General features: G+C 37.8%; 4 protein-coding genes across 4 annotated transcripts; 1 reads left to right on the top strand and 3 right to left on the bottom strand.

Annotated features, from left to right (window-relative positions):
- Nucleotides 1–133: 133 nt before the first annotated feature.
- On the bottom strand, nucleotides 134–889 carry SOCG_04175 (uncharacterized protein). The gene is made up of 3 exons (XM_013165017.1): nucleotides 684–889; nucleotides 515–597; nucleotides 134–392 (listed from the first exon to the last, which is right to left on the bottom strand). Exons 1-3 carry the CDS (start codon nucleotides 783–785, stop codon nucleotides 338–340), a joined length of 240 nt encoding a protein of 79 aa, XP_013020471.1. The 5' UTR covers nucleotides 786–889; the 3' UTR covers nucleotides 134–337.
- Nucleotides 890–1368: 479 nt separating this feature from the next.
- On the bottom strand, nucleotides 1369–6477 carry SOCG_04176 (guanyl-nucleotide exchange factor). Its single transcript, XM_013165018.1, has 4 exons — nucleotides 6374–6477; nucleotides 6251–6317; nucleotides 6071–6195; nucleotides 1369–6018 (listed from the first exon to the last, which is right to left on the bottom strand). The coding sequence occupies exons 1-4, from the start codon at nucleotides 6452–6454 to the stop codon at nucleotides 1459–1461; spliced, it is 4833 nt and encodes a 1610-aa protein (XP_013020472.1). The 5' UTR covers nucleotides 6455–6477; the 3' UTR covers nucleotides 1369–1458.
- A 251-nt stretch (nucleotides 6478–6728) lies between these two features.
- On the bottom strand, nucleotides 6729–8711 carry SOCG_04177 (alpha-amylase Aah2; the record flags this gene model as incomplete). Its single annotated transcript, XM_013165019.1, has 4 exons — nucleotides 6729–7019; nucleotides 7075–7962; nucleotides 8099–8413; nucleotides 8457–8711. The coding sequence occupies 4 exons, from the start codon at nucleotides 8709–8711 to the stop codon at nucleotides 6729–6731; spliced, it is 1749 nt and encodes a 582-aa protein (XP_013020473.1).
- Nucleotides 8023–16396, top strand: SOCG_04178 (alpha-1,3-glucan synthase Mok11). Its single transcript, XM_013165020.1, has one exon. The coding sequence runs from the start codon at nucleotides 9126–9128 to the stop codon at nucleotides 16272–16274; it is 7149 nt and encodes a 2382-aa protein (XP_013020474.1). The 5' UTR covers nucleotides 8023–9125; the 3' UTR covers nucleotides 16275–16396.
- The last annotated feature ends 29 nt before the right edge of the window (nucleotides 16397–16425 follow it).

Genomic DNA, 16425 nt, shown 5'->3' with positions numbered 1-16425 from the left:
GACAGCGAGGAGGATATTCCTCCAACTTTTTTATTTTCTCGTTCTTTTTTTTTCTGTTTAACCAACCTACTTACCTTACCTTACCTGTCATTCCAAGTTTGATTTTAAAAGAAACAATACTACGTTTATGTCAGTTCTACATATTCACTTTGTGCGAATGGTTTATTTTTCACTACTACTGGCGCCGCAACTAGAATTGTGTGCTGTAATCATTTCTACAGTTCTTGTAAAAATTATTTACGATAAACCGATGATTCATTCGAAAGAATTTCTCATTAAAAATATCATAACGGCTGAAGGACATTCATGACAGGGCATAAAACACGATATGTTCTTCTTAACCCCGAGTTACATAGGTAATAGTACCGTCTGCATCGGTGTGAAAGTTGACTCTAAAACAAATTTAGTTAGTCCTCTGTCCCATCCGTCAAACACTTCAACTTCTACATCGACCTCAATACATCCACTTTTGGATCATTGGATCCTTGTTTGTTGGTGTTATTTTTGACGTTACCTTTCATCGTGATAGTCCATTGTGCTGAATGTTCCAGGAGGCAAGACTCGGTAGGAACTAGGAAGTTCCTCTTTTGGATATGTCTTAAAAATTTAGGTTAGCAATTGTCTTCCTTGTATCAACGTTGTTTACTACGACTAGATTCAGGATGGCTAGTGATACTACTTACATTTCTAGGGTCATTCTGATTTTCAAAGATACGTCTTCCAACGTGCTTTGACTCAGCTACAGGAGGAGGAATCTTCTTTTCAGTAGTCGTACCGGCACTCATTTTTGTTTTGTAATCGAAAGGAATGCAGCAGGTTAGTTTCTTAACGAACAATAATGCAAAATAAAATAAAGAATGTTTTAAATTTTAATCGCAATTGTTAATTGACATTCTAACTTGTTTTCGTCTCGCTTATATATTTATTCTCCATATATCTGACCTCAGTATGACCTAGATACTGAATCATTCTTCTCCGCATTCGGTTAGTTAATCGTAGGTTAGCTATGGTGTCATCCCGTCACATCCACATCAACAGTCATGCCTTACCGAGCCTTTTTGCAGTGTAAACAAAAAAGTAAATAGAAGGAAATAAAATAAACCAAAAATTAAAAATAATATAAAATAATAAATAAAACTCTGCAGGTTTCTAATGATAAAATTCGGATCAAAGAAATATCCTTTTTTGTGGTTTTTCAAGCTTTTCATTCAAGTCTGTATGGAGTCTTTGGTTATTTCTCTGTGTGGCATCTTCTTTCCAATGAAAATAGATGGGCATTAAATCAGCATGGCTTAGTATTTCGTTTTTTTCATGAAATCCATACATATTACAGAGATTAAATCAAGAAACAATGATGAAAAGAAAATATTTACTGGTTATTACATCGGTACATATCAAGTGGACTAATGGTTCATGAAAATGACATTTCATTAGGCATTTCATTCATTCAATAAGCAATTAAATTCCAATCCAGTTTTCGTTTTCTAATGTTAATTCACCCATCTTTATGTTCATCCTACTAGATATGGGATGCGCATTCATTGTATTATAAGCACGTCGCAAAAGGGACCGAACAGAGCTTGAAAACAAGATACGTTCTGACGAGACACATTCAATCACCTTGTCCATATCCTCTTGTTGACAATCCGCCATCGGAAGCAAACCAGACACAAGTCGATCTGCCATGTACCTTTTCAAAGACCAACATATGCGACTTTGCAACATAAGCAACACCTCCTCTCTTACCTGGTCAAAGGATGACTGACATTCTTGCAACAAAATCGAATAGCAAAGCTCTGCCACCTGCCGACGGCAATTCGGTATTGGCGTTTCCGTTGAAGGAAAGTAAGCATACCCTATTTCGTTTTGTACCTCGGCATCATTGGAACATATCACCATAGGTTCGGTTTCGCGCATTTGATAGTGAATGGATCCTTTACAAAACACAGAAAAATATTCTCGAATTTTAGCTGACAATGAAGATGAATGCAGATATGGCTTCCAAAGAGAATGTAATGCTTTCATGCAAACGATATCTTGATCTTCATAAGTACTATCAAGACTCCAAACAAATTCGTAGTTTATATCTGGGTATACAATCAAACGCATTGCTTCCACGCTAAAGTCATACAACACCTTCAGTTGATCATTCTCCTCCAATGCATCATTTCTTTCAAGTTCAAAAAAGCAGTTTGTAATTAAATCAACAAATACGGAACTTGCAGTTGTCCAAATAGGTGCATGATTCTCATGAATTCGACTCGGCTTCGGGCAACGATATTTCAACTTCATAGGTACTAATAATGAGTCGAAAAAGTGTGATAAAACACCGCTTCTTAGCATAGACAAATTCTTATCTGCAGTGATTTGTTTCACTCGTTCTAATATTTTTTTCGAAAAGCAAATATATGTCGGTAATGAGTTCGGAGATAATTTTTCTTCATTAAATGCATAGCTTAATATGTCAGCCCAAATATCCACGACTATTGCTTCCTGGTTGTATTCTTCTATTAAACAATCTAATAACGTGGTTGTCGCTTCTTGTAATGAAGATAAGAAGTCTATGTCCAAAGCGTATGATGGACTTGCTTCATAAAATATAATGTTTCGTATTTTTTTTGAAGCAGAAAAAAGTCTCTCTTCTTCAAACCTATATGATTTCAATAAATAGCATAAACACTCAACCAGTAATTTAAGACCTTCTTGAGGCAAGCCGCTAATGAAAGGGTCGTCAAAAGAAAGTACACAGAATGATATCCAATTCTCAAATTCAAGTTCGACCAATTCGTTGAAGATCAATGACTTTAGTTTAAATTGAGACGAATGGAAGGCCAGCTCCCTCATTGCTTTGAAATTACTCATGCAAATACGTTTATAATTACCATTATGAAAGTTTTGCATAAATTTGAAAGTTTCTTTCACAACATTCAAAATTCCTTCAACCTTTAAAAGCATGTCCATGTTTGCTGAAAATACATTAGCTATACCGCTAATTATTAAAGCACTAGTCTGCTCAGCGTCTTCGTCATGAGTATCGCCGTTTAAAGTTGACTCTGCGAGTTTTGTTTGTGATGAAAGAATTTTTAAAATAACGAGTTGACAACAAGAAGCCCATGCATTGATTCCCAGGTTAGAGCACTGGGAATTGAAGATCCGAAATAGTATTTGAGCAGCGCCGTCCCTGACACTAGCCCAAGAATTTTCACACAAATCTGCCAGATGCACAAGTAGCATAATCCATAATACTTCGGGCAAAATATCTCTTCTTTTCGTAGTTGTGAACAAGTATAATTCTTCCAACGAAGTATAAGTACAAGAACAGTCAGACTTACTGAACATGCTTTTTAACGTGTCTGAAACTATCCAGAATAATCCAACAGCAGTGAGTGACACGTTAGCATCCTTCTCTTGTCGACAAAATACAAGCAAGGTATCCAGCAAATCAAGGTAGTTGTCCATGTCCAGTGATCCCAAAAAATCTGTACAAATTAACTGTAAACAGGAAAAGGCCAATCTCACGGTTTTTGCACCCTTGTCCTGACCAAATAGATCGGAACATTTAGCGCAACTAAATCGAAGCATATCAAATACATAAATCCATCCTTGAAATAAATTGTGTCCTACCGTTTCTAAAATTAATGCTAACGCTTCGAGACCTATTGACGATATATCATACTCAACGTTTTTTGATGTAGTATCAGAAATTTCAACAGATGACTGTAACAAGTTTACCGATTGCAGGAATTGTTCCTGAAATGTTTTGTTCTCTGCATTTTTTTCATTCGAAATGCACGAACAGAGTTCTACCAATATATTGGCTAAACATTTTGCGGCTCTTATCCTAAGTTCTGGGGGAACCGTTGTATTTTTTAAAATGTTGCTTAATGAAGAAGAAATTAGAGGCCAAACTTCGCTTACTTTCTTTGCGTTGCTCAAGCGATTTATGTTACAGGAACTTGTAACTTCCAAAATAGTGAATGAATAGAAGACTTCCGAATTTTTCCGAAGTAAACGAATACCACCCGAAATGGATTTGTTTGCTGAAAGTCTAGCTGAAGAACCTCGAGACGATATAGAAGTCCTTTCTTCAGGTTGGACAGGTACGGTCAAATTATTCGTCTGATCTATGCACGAAGACGTGAGAACTGTTAGCAGGGATTCGAGAAATTCTAAATAAGATTGATCATTATATTTAGAGGTAGCTAACATAAGCTCGGAAAGTTCACTTTTATATGATGTAACTTCTTGATCCATTAGTCCAGACATGGCTTTTCCCTCATGCGCAACAGAATGTGAGGAGTTGAGGCGACCTAAGCTGCTAGTTGACAAATGTTTCGATAAAGGAGTTCTGTTTAAAATAATGTCCGCTTTGTCAACAGTTTCAAGCAATATTTTCCATCCTTTACCCAAAAGTTCGCCGACTTGACGAGCAACCAAAGACAAACTTCGCAAAAATATCAATTCTCTTAGTGAAAATGATTTTTGTTTATCATCATGACTGTCGTAAGTTGCCATTCCAGCTATAGTCGTCGCTGCTTCCTTTAATCCTTCCACACTGAACATTGTCGAAGTGGACATACGTCCGTTATTAGAAACATGATTTGAGTTATTATTTGGTGTATTACCTGTTAACAATATTGAAGGTACAGCTTTATTGCTAAGAGTTGTCAGCAAAGCATCTCGAGGCGTTTCCAGCCTGAAGATCGTACAAACACAAATGAATTTCACGTAAGAATCGACACTAAACTTCAATAACTCCATACTTAACGCACTGGACATAAAAGTAGAATATGAAACTAGAAAAGCAGTCCAGTTCTGGGAAATTATGCCATAATAGCATTTCAATTTCGAATATACATCTGGACATGAGTTCTCATCCTTAATAGACTGTAGCGAAGAAAGCAAACCTAAAATTTCTGTGTCCGAGGTATTTTCATTGAATTCCATAACAAATTCTGCAGTAGATTTGCAAAGAGCTACCAAAGAGCACATAGCTAGATAAACCAAGTAAGCGGCGGGTACAATAGGGGGATCTTGCTTGTCAAATTGTTCAATGCAGGGAGTTTTCAAAATTGTAGCACGACAAATACCTATTACTTGCTCTGGTTTTGAACCTGTAAATGTGCCAATTATTTTACCCATTTCAAATCCGAGTGTAGATGAAAAACCCGTAGAATGATCGTCAGCAAAATCAGACAAAAGTACTCGAGAACCTACCCCTATCATCGAAGGTTTCTCGTTAATTATCCGATTGAGTGAAGTTATTAATTTAGAGATTATCGGTTTCCTTCCTTCAACACCGTCAAATAACGAGTACATAATAAATATGAGTTCTGAATTATTGAACAAACAACGTAAAACTTCTAGGAATAGAGCCTTTTTCCAAGGCGCTTCTGAGTTTTCCAAGGAGCTTATTATAAAGGTCAAAATGACTTCGACATCCAAGCTTAAGGAAGCTGTGTGATGCTGAAAAAGAATGGATAAAATACGGGCAACACGAAGAGCTACGGAAAAATTAGACATGGAGGCGAGAGAAGCGGTCATGATAGGAAGCAAGTCTTTTCGCACTGAATCTTGAAATTCGGATCGTTCAAATAAATGATGGTGATTCACGAGAATACTTTCAATTAACTCTAACCCAAAAGTATCGGAAATGCCATTGACTTTTAGCAAATCAGAACTTCCGGAACGGATTAGAGCACAGAGGTTAGAGAAAACAGTTAGTAAATCAGATAATAGAACATTATCAACCCTCTGTGCCAAGGTTTCATGATCCAAATGGTCAAACACCAAAATTACAACTTGACGAAGTGTAGCAGAAGCAGCATTAGCAACTATTGGGTTCCTATTATTATGTAAAGAAAAGCAGGTGTGAAGTGCAGGAACTAGTAGCGGTATTCGCATATACTCAGCATAGTTTGTACATACAATAGGAATTATCTGGAGAATTCTTAATTGCACGTCCTGTCCCAAAGATGAAGTGTCATCTAATACACGAAATAGCTCTGGGAGAACCGACTAATTTTTCGTTAGTATCGAGCGAAAGTTCCAACAATTTTATTTCACGTACGGAAGGTAGAGCATTATTGATTATTAGTAATTGAATTGAATTCAATGCAGGAACAATACAACGATCAATTTTTCTATCAAGCGAACAAACAAAAGGTCGGAAGAACAGGGCTTCCTGCTTTAATGCTACCAGAAATTAACATTCACGTTTCAAATAACGGGTTCACTGAATAAAACTTACCTTGTGCCAATTTTGAATCAGAGTCTTGTCTAATTTGCTCCAGAAGCTTAATCGATGATTCAGCATCCTTGCGTGAATGGTTAGAACAATTAATATTCACTTCACAAAATTCGGGAGACGTACCTTTTTTAAGTCAGCATTCTTTTTTCGGGAGTCTAAGCTAAGAGAGTTCAAGAAAGTAATTAGATTTTCATAAAGATTCATCAAAAATTTTGAGAAGGTCTTAGCAGATCAACGAGATTGCAATCAAGTAAGTAAACAAGTACCCCGGTTGGTAGTTGCTCGTAAAGTCTTACTAAAATATGCAATCAGGAATAATGGAGTCCAAACTTCTACGTTAGTAAACAAAGCGTACTGAATGGCAACATTAATACACATATATTCAATCTTACGATGAAAACAATTTCGTGTAATTTTTGTATTCGTATTATATAAAAATGTTCATTAATAAGGATATGGTAAGTAGGTATTTAATAATTCACGCGAGTACAAAGATAGGCAAAAGCAAAGTGAAAAACGATAAAATAATAGGCAACGCTTTTCCTGGTGCCAAAGTATTTTCAGTAGAAGAGCTCTTTTGTGAAACAATAGACTTCCAGAATTGTTGACCTCCTGGATGATCACGCATATCATAACCAAAAGGAACGTCGTAGGTTGGTTGCACGTAATGAGTTGTGATCGTAATACTAGGAATAAATGTAGTTTCGGGTAATAGAGTAGGCGTAAACTCAGGAACCTGAATTTCACCCTGCGTTTTTGGATACATTATCTATACAAGAAAGTTAGTTTACAAGGATAAAAGAAATTTGCGTCAAGGAACTTACAACAGGAAACCCGAAGAAAATTTCGACATTAAGTTTTCCTTGCTCGTCCACCTTGTATGTCTTGTCACTAATAATATCAAAATAAACGTCTCCCGGATGAGCGCCTACTGGGATAAAGGAAATTGTTAAGCCTTCTTGACTGTGAATACCCCAATTTCCTAAAACACTAATAACTTTGTGCTTCTGGATAACCATATAATGAAGTTGCACTTTTAAGATAATAGACTGGGTATTCACGTATTCAGGGTCTTTCTTTTGGACTGACTTTCGAAAACGATTCAAAGCCCCAATTAACCTATAGTAAATGTTACTCGTGTCAAATTTGGACAACCAAAGTGCTTCCCTGTTGAAAGGATCGTGGAAAGTATTAAAATTTTGTTCTGTTCCATAATAAATGATAGGAATTCCATCCCACATCATGACAAAGCTAATTGCATTCATGACACGGGCTTGATCTGTATTGTTATGAGCAATTCGGGGTACATCGTGATTTCCGATGAACGTTCCCAACGCATTCACATCTCTACATTGGGAATGAATTTGATTAATTACCGTCGCAAGTGCTTCGCATTGAAGACCAGTATTATTGAAAGCCCAAGTGATCGGCCAGTAAAGTGGAAAATTTAAAAAAGAATCTAAACCGGCATTTTGATAATCACAAGCTTCAGTTGGTGACCCCGTAAAATACTCGCCAATCGTAAATACACCAGCGGCTTCTGCCATTTTTGACCAAAACTCCACAGGAGCATGCTTTGTAGCATCAAATCGAATACCATCAATGTCATATTCCTCCACGACGTCGCGAAGCCATTTCTGTAATATTTCCACAACGGTAGGATTTTCTGTATCTAAGTCCGCTAATACAAGATTCTCATCTCCAAGCCAGCACTAGAAAACGTTTGAGGTTAGCCCTGTTCACAATAGTAATGCTTCGTGGTGTTCATATAGTACCACAGCAAACTACACCAAAACTCAGTGTAGGTCAATTCTTGTGTCAGAATTTTCCAACAAGTTTTAATCATACATTTTGAACTACTTCAACATCATTTAGTTCATAATCAACCCAGCAAAATGGATGGTAATACGACTCATCATTGAAAGGCACCACTTTATCAAACGTTATGTTTTCAAGGGGTCCGTTCAACGCAATCGAGTTAATGGCTACATCCAGTAGTATCCACATATCCCTTCTGTGCAACTCTTCTACTAAGTTTTTGAAGTCTTCTTTTGTTCCATAATGGTGATTTAAGGCATATAGGTTCTTCGTCCAGTATCCATGATACGACCAACCATCAATCTTATTTCCCTCTTCGTTTTCGAAGATTGGAGATATCCATATCTATAAAGTCAGTGTTTTCGTTAAATGAATTCATAAAACTTACAGCATCGAACCCCATATCTTGAATATAGTCAAGATGATCTCGAATTCCATTCCAAGTTCCTCCGCAATACATAAATCGTGCTGGATCACAAGGAAGTCTTTCGTGAGCATCTTTGCTTAGAGAGAATCTATCGGTAATGATTTGATAGATTGATCTTTCTTTCCACTCATCGACACTGTGTCCTGCTTGCGAGAGTTGAAAAAGACTGAACGATAAAAAACAAAGAATGGAAATTTTAATTAGAAGTATATCCATTCTTTTGATAAATCTATTTTTGTTGTTGGATAGTATGCTGGCTGGTTCTAGGTATGGTCTATGGCTGCTTGTTTTTATTTGTGTACCGGGGATGCACAAAATGTAAACAAACATTGGGGCCTACTACAAATTGTTTTTTCTCTCGACCAACAACCAAACAAAAGCATTTATCTTTTCCAAAAGTAGAAGAATTGCTTTCTAAATATCCTTTGAGAGTACTCCTTTTGTATTGTACAAATTATTACTTTTATAATACTTTGCTTAGAGCAGAAGGAATTTATTTTAATCTTTGTCTTATTTTTCAGAAATATCAAAAAGTATTAGGAGGGTCTTTACTGAAAGTAGTCCTTCCTTTTCTGTTCTTATAAGAAACGTTTTCTTCTTTCTCCATAGAGTCTTGCAAGTGAGAAAAGAATGAGCCTCAAACGTTTCTCATTATTTCATTGTTTATTGTTCGTCTACCTGTTTCTATTTTGCTGCCTTCATGTTAGTTGCGCACCATATGATCCGGATAAAGTACCATGGAATTTGAATACCAACGAAGCTGCTACTGATCCTATTGATTACCATGGATTGTGGGAGAATCATGATTTCTTTCCTAGTCCCGAATCGTGGAGATTTCCTATATACACAATTGCTTTGGATAAATGGGTTGACGGTGATCCCACTAATAATGATATCAATGGCACCAGATTTGAGTACGACATGCTCGAGACAGAATTTAGAAATGGTGGTGACATTATTGGAGTTAAGAAAACATTGGATTACCTTCAAGGTATGGGTGTCAAGGGTGTATATCTAGCTGGAACACCGTTTGTAAACCTGCCTTGGGGTGCCGATCAATATTCCCCTCTTGATTTTACTTTATTAGATCCTCATCTAGGAACCATTGAGGATTGGAGAAGTACCATTGAAGAAATACATAAAAGAAATATGTATATATTAGTAGACCTTACGGTTGCAACGCTATCCGACCTTGTTGGATTCCAAAACTATGTTAATACTACCACTCCGTTTTCTCTAATGGAGCATAATGCCTTATGGAAGGGGGAGCACCGTTATCGTGATTGGAATTTTCAAAATGAATGGGATTTTGATTGCACTCTTCCTGAATTCTGGGGCGAAGATGGATTTCCTGTTGTTTTAGAATGGAAGGGCTGCTATGATTCCGATTTTGATCAATACGGAGATACAGAAGCCTTTGGCAGCCATCCTGACTGGGAACGGCAGTTGTCGAAGTTTGCTTCGGTTCAAGATAGATTGAGAGAATGGAAACCATCCGTCTCCGAAAAGCTTAAAAGACTTTCTTGTTTGGTCATTTCTATGCTAGATGTTGATGGTTTTCGCGTTGACAAGGCCACACAAATGACAGTTGATTTTTTAGCTGATTGGGCTGATAGCATAAGAGATTGTGCTAGAAATCATAATAAACAAAACTTTTTTATTCCAGGTGAAGTTACGGGATCTTCGAGCTACGGTTCTATATATTACGGAAGGGGTAGAAAACCTGATCAGCGACCTTCCACCATTGAAGATGCCTATTCCCTTACTCCTTCTAACGATACCTTCTTTCTAAGAGAAGAGCGAAAAAATGCTCTAGATGCAGCCGCTTTTCATTACTCCTTTTATCGTATTCTGCTTAGGTTCCTGAGAATGGATGGTTTAATGGAGATTCCTTTTGATTTGCCCACGGACTTAACAGAAGCTTGGGAAACGATTGCAATCAATGAAGATGCTTTAAATGCGATGACGGGAGAACATGACCCAAGGCATTTGTACGGTGTTTCAAATTACGACGTTTTCCGCTGGTCTTCCGTTGTTGATGGTCCCGGAAGATTGATTCTTGGTACGATGATATCTTTTTTTCTATTTCCTGGTATTCCGTTAATATATTATGGTGATGAACAAGGCTTGTATGTTCTTGATAACAGGGCCGACAACTATTTGTATAGCCGACAGCCAATGTGTTCCTCAATCGCTTGGTACATCCATGGATGCTACACAGGAAGTTCATCTACCTATCCAGCTATTGATCTTACTCCTGCAAGAAAGGGTTGTTATGATAGTTGGAATACGCTAGACCATTTTGACGTTGCTAAAGTTGAGAGACAAGTTTTTATTGAATTTCAAGATATAAGACGAAGATATCCAGCTTTAGTAGATGGTTGGAGGTCTGAAAAATTGGGAAATTGGACTTTTGTGGAATATATGCCCAATAGCGGGGTAAACCCGACGACCGTTGGTGTCTTTAGTGTCGTTAGAGGTCCTTTGTCACCTTTACAGGACTTCACTTCCGAATACTCATTTGATAATAATAATGGACTATCTACTACCGATGTGTGGCTATTATTTACTAACCACAACCATTCAATCGAGTTGAACAATGATTGCTGGTCACCAGATGCAACTATAGCACCATATAGTGCTGGAGTAACTGTAAAAAATCTCGTTTATCCATATGATGAATATGTTTTACAAGAATCTTCAATTAAGTTGAATACATCAGGCGAATCGAGTGTTGGCTGTCTTCCAAGTGTTGCACTTGATGCCTACGGCTTTAAAATATTCGTCCCGGTTGAAGAATATATTCCTCGACGTCCCATGATAACCAAAATCTCACCAAAGCATGACTCAAGAATAGTAAACACTCAAGGAAAGGTAAATGTTATCATTGAGTTTTCAGAGGAAATGAGTTGCAAATCAATAACTGAAAATGTTCATGTTCAATCTAAAACTCAAAATAATGTCGTAGGAGAATTCGATTACGAGTCTGTTGCCTGCGACACAATAATTTCTGAAGACCAATTACGCTTTACGGGACAGCCGAGTAGCAAATTTAGGTGGTCTGCTGTATTGCATAACCTTCAAGATGGTATTCACCAAATTACAGTCTCTAACGTTACTACCGACGATGGATCGGCATTTACTGATTCAGTTGATCATTTTCTATTGCGAATTGGATCTCTTAACAATCCCATGGTTTTTTCGAATGCTAACTACTCTTTCGATCTATTACAGCTGGAAGGAAAACATCTGAGTTTAAATCATTCTGCTCCCGGTGCTGATCTATTCCGATACTCCTTGGATTTTGGGTCAAGCTGGTCTTCTTGGCAGGAGTATGATGGTTCTACTACTCAATGTTCTCTAAAAAACTTATCAATCCCTAGTCATAAAAGATGGTCGGGTCATCATGTTATGGTGCAGTATTGGAGCGAATTAACCGGTTCCGCAAATCACATGCAAGAATCTGATGCATCTTTTCCGCATAAAAGGTGGTTTCCCCAAATGTATTTGGACAGTGAAATAACTCAATGGGCTTATGATTCTGATGATCGAAATAAAATGTCCATACAGAAAAATGGAAGCTTTGTAGGGCACATAATTTCGGACACATATCCTTCTGCTTTTCAGTTTAATGTATGGGGTTTGAATGAGAAAGGGAAACCTGATCCGTCTTATATATATGGTAGTTTACGAAATGATTCATACCTTTCGCGGGCAAGTCCCTCTGCGTTAGAAGACAATGTCTTTTTCGTGCAATCAGAGCCTCCCAAAAAGAGCCTATCATGGAAAATAACATTTGATCCTCAAACTCGCCGTTTTTATACTCATCCTTCAGGATCCATCTATGTCTCTATGGGAATTTACATTTGCTTTATTCTTCTGCCTCTTGTTTCAGGATTGGTATCTGTTTTACTCTTCAAAAGATTGTTCTACCACGTGAAGTTTAATGATTTTGGAAAAGGATATATTGATAAATACTTTACTGATCTTCCGGAGAGGGAGAAAAGTAATAATATCATGTTTAGAATGATGGACTTCCCTAGAATGATAGGTATGAAAAAGCGAGGAAGCTTTCAAGGTAATAGAAAAACAATACTTTTGGCGACACTTGAATATGATATCCCAACATTGAACATTAGGATCAAGATCGGTGGACTGGGTGTAATGGCACAACTAATGGTGAGAAACTTAGAACATCAAGACTTGTTGTGGGTCATTCCATGCGTGGGTGATGTGATATATCCTGATATGGAAGCAGACGATCCGATTACTGTGGTAATAATAGGGCAGTCCTACTTAATTAACGTTTATCGATACGTGCATAAAAACATAACATACTTGCTATTAGATGCACCTGTCTTTAGGAGGCAGACTACTTCTGAACCGTATCCTGCTCGCGTTGACGATTTAAGCTCCGCAATTTTCTACTCGGCATGGAATCAATGTATCGCAAACATAATGGAGAATAAATCTATTGACTTGTATCATATAAATGACTATCATGGAGCATTAGCACCGGTTTATTTACTGCCGAAGGTTGTTCCTGTAGCACTTTCTTTACACAATGCTGAATTTCAAGGGCTTTGGCCTTTGCGAAGTCCAGAAGAAGTTGAGGAGGTTTGTTCGGTTTTTAACATTCCTCTAGACGTGTGCTCCAAATATGTTCAATTCGGAAATGTTTTTAACTTATTGCATGCTGGTGCATCCTATATAAGAATACATCAAAAAGGATATGGTGTTGTGGGTGTATCTAAAAAATATGGAAAACGCTCGTGGGCACGGTATCCAATTTTTTGGGGACTCCAAAAAATAGGCAAGCTTCCAAATCCTGATCCGTCTGACAAAGGTGAAGGTGTTTTTGAGGTAACTGATGAATCTTTACGGAATCTTGAAATCACAAAGGAGGAACATAAAAGACAAGCCCAGGAGTGGGCAGGCTTGGAAATAGACCCTAACGCAGATCTTCTAATATTTGTTGGACGATGGTCCATTCAAAAAGGTATAGATCTTATTGCTGATATTGCCCCTGTAATTCTTGAGAACTTCAACGCTCAGATAGTTGTAATAGGACCTGTGATTGACTTGTACGGAAAGTTCGCCGCCGAAAAGTTTGAAGCCTTGATGCAGAAGTATCCCCGGCGCCTGTTCTCGCGTCCAGTTTTCACTCACCTTCCACAATATATCTTTAGTGGTGCCGATTTTGCATTAATTCCTTCTAGAGATGAACCATTTGGTCTTGTGGCTGTCGAATTCGGAAGAAAAGGTACTCTAGGAATAGGAGCTAATGTGGGCGGTCTTGGTCAAATGCCAGGATGGTGGTATGCTGTGGAATCAAGTACGACTTCACATTTGCTAAAACAATTTGAGCAAGCTTGTCGCCAAGCTTTATCTTCTACAAAAGAGACTCGTACTAAACTACGTGCTATTTCAGCTGTTCAGAGATTTCCCATATCAGAATGGGTTATTCGTCTAAATAAACACGTTAGCACTTGCATAAAATTCTGTCTTAAAAACAATTCTGAAATTTTACATAGAGCTCCTCATCAGCAAGAAAACTTTCAGTCTTCTATTCTTGATGATGAAAGTTTCAAGCATGATTTGGGAGATTCAAAGAGTGAAGTGCATGATTTTGATCCATTAAGGAATGAAACTCCAAATACCAATGCCATTTCTAAAGGCTTAAACGAGAAGGAGTTATTCAGTATAGGGGAGGCTTCGAAGGACGACGATGTATCTGACACTTCTGAAAGCTTAGGAAAAGTATCATCTTCTAGCTTTGATGTACTGCATCGACGTGATGAATATCGAAACCAGCTAATAGAATTTGATTTGGTGCAGCCTGTATCCGAACCAAGTACTGAAGAACACTTTCACCATACAAATACTTTTGGTGGTAATTCCGACAGCAATGGAGTTGATGATATTCCGAAAAACGAAGAACCATATGATGCCGTATCGGAAGGCGACTTAAAACTTGACAATAAGTTCAGTAGTTTTGAAGGAACTGACAGCAATGCCTTTGAAACATCTGAAATGTTTCTCCCACACAATAGTTCCCAACTTAGTATTGCATCCGTTCGGTCCAATTTGCGAGATTTTTCTTTGACGAGAGTACCTAGAAAATTTGATGATGAGGATGGTAAAGCTTTAAGTATATTTGCTGAACGGTTGCAAGACCTGACACCTAAAAGTTCTATGGGCAGCTTGTGCATCGATCATTTTATTATGAAATGTACCAGGAAATATTTTAGTGAAGTAAAAAGCTTACAGCTTGGTTCTTCAAAGCCTGAAAAGCTTCATTTTTTTAATGATGCAACTGTAACAAGTTCCATCAATAACTTACCAGAACTAATTCAAAATAAGGAAGGTTTCGCTGATGAAAGTGAAATAGGACAACAAGGATTGCAATTACCCGAAAAAGAAGAAGCTGAGTACGTCTACGAATTTGAGCAATATCATGGTTGTCGTAAGTTACTACAATATCAGATCTTCGGCTGGCCTTTATACACTATTATTCTTGCTTTGGGGCAGATTCTCGCTGTTACTTCGTTTCAGCTGAGTCTTTTGTCCGGAAGTTCAGAACAATCCGTAAGTTTCCTTTACATTGTCTGTGGAATTTATGTTGCATCTACGTTTTTCTGGTATATTCTGCATTGTTTGGTTCCTAGTGTGCATTGCTTGGCGCTTCCATTCGTCGTTTATGGGCTTGCATTTTTTTTCGTTGGATTGGTTAGTTTTGAAAACTTGGGTAGCTCTAGAATTTGGCTAGCAAGGGTAGCAACTTGCACGTACGCTGCTGCTTCAGGAAGTCAGGCTTTGTTCTTTTCTCTAAACTTTGGTGATGAAGGAAATTATGATGTCTTGTATTGGATAATTCGAGCTTGTTTCATTCAAGGATGTCAGCAACTGTGGTCATCTGCATTATGGTACTGGGGCTCATACATCAGTTCTAAACCTAACAAATATGGTATTTCTGAACAATTACATTCCGTGCATTGGGTTTATGCCATTGTATGGTCTATTTCGCTTATAATGTTATGTTTTACAGTATTGCTTTACAGAGGACTTCCCAAGTTTTACAGACAAATTCCTCCCAAGATCCCTGCGTTTTACCGGTCTGTTCTTCGAAGAAGACTGATTCTTTGGTTCTTCTTTGCTTCTATACTGCAGAACTATTGGATGTCGACGCTGCAAGGGCGTTCATGGGCGTTTGTCTGGTCAGCTCGCTCAACGAACAGATGGGTGACATTCCTGCTGGTTATATTATTTTATGTTGCAATATGGTTAGGTGCTATTAGTGGCTTGGCATCACTATCTCAGAAGCATTCGTGGATATTACCAATTTTAGGTCTGGGATTTGGCGCTCCAAGATGGTTACAGACTCTATGGGGAACTTCTAATATAGGTTTGTATCTTCCTTACTTTGGAAAAGCAGCACCCTATTTGTCTCGTATGCTATGGCTATGGCTCGGATTGCTGGATACTATCCAAGCTGTTGGTATTGGAATTATATTACTGCAAACATTGACACGAGAGCACATTAATCTCGTCCTGAACCTTGGTCAAGTTATTGGAGCCGTAGCTAGCATGGTCGGTAGGGCCACTTCGCCTTGCCGAATTGGGCCAGCAAACGTATTTCTTGATTTTACATCTTGGCAACCAAAAGATGGGCTAAGAATTTTGGCAAGTGCACCGTTCTGGATTTGTTTGATTTGTCAGCTTGGCATTGTCGTTGGATATTACCTTTTCTTCCGCCGAGAAAACTTGATGAGACCTTAGATTAAAGGTGGAGAATCGAAAATACTAGATCATGTTTTTACGAAGTTTGGCATTCTGTGATTTTTTAAATTATCACGAATTTCCTTACGCTGTTGATACCTATTTTAATACATTAGAAGTTAATAAATTTAATTGGTTTCTTATAACATAG

This window comes from Schizosaccharomyces octosporus (assembly GCF_000150505.1).
Source record: "Schizosaccharomyces octosporus yFS286 unplaced genomic scaffold supercont6.3, whole genome shotgun sequence".
In the NCBI taxonomy this organism is placed as follows: domain Eukaryota; kingdom Fungi; phylum Ascomycota; class Schizosaccharomycetes; order Schizosaccharomycetales; family Schizosaccharomycetaceae; genus Schizosaccharomyces; species Schizosaccharomyces octosporus.
The sequence above is the reverse complement of the archived record's forward strand: the minus strand, read 5'-3'. Positions and strand labels throughout refer to the sequence as shown.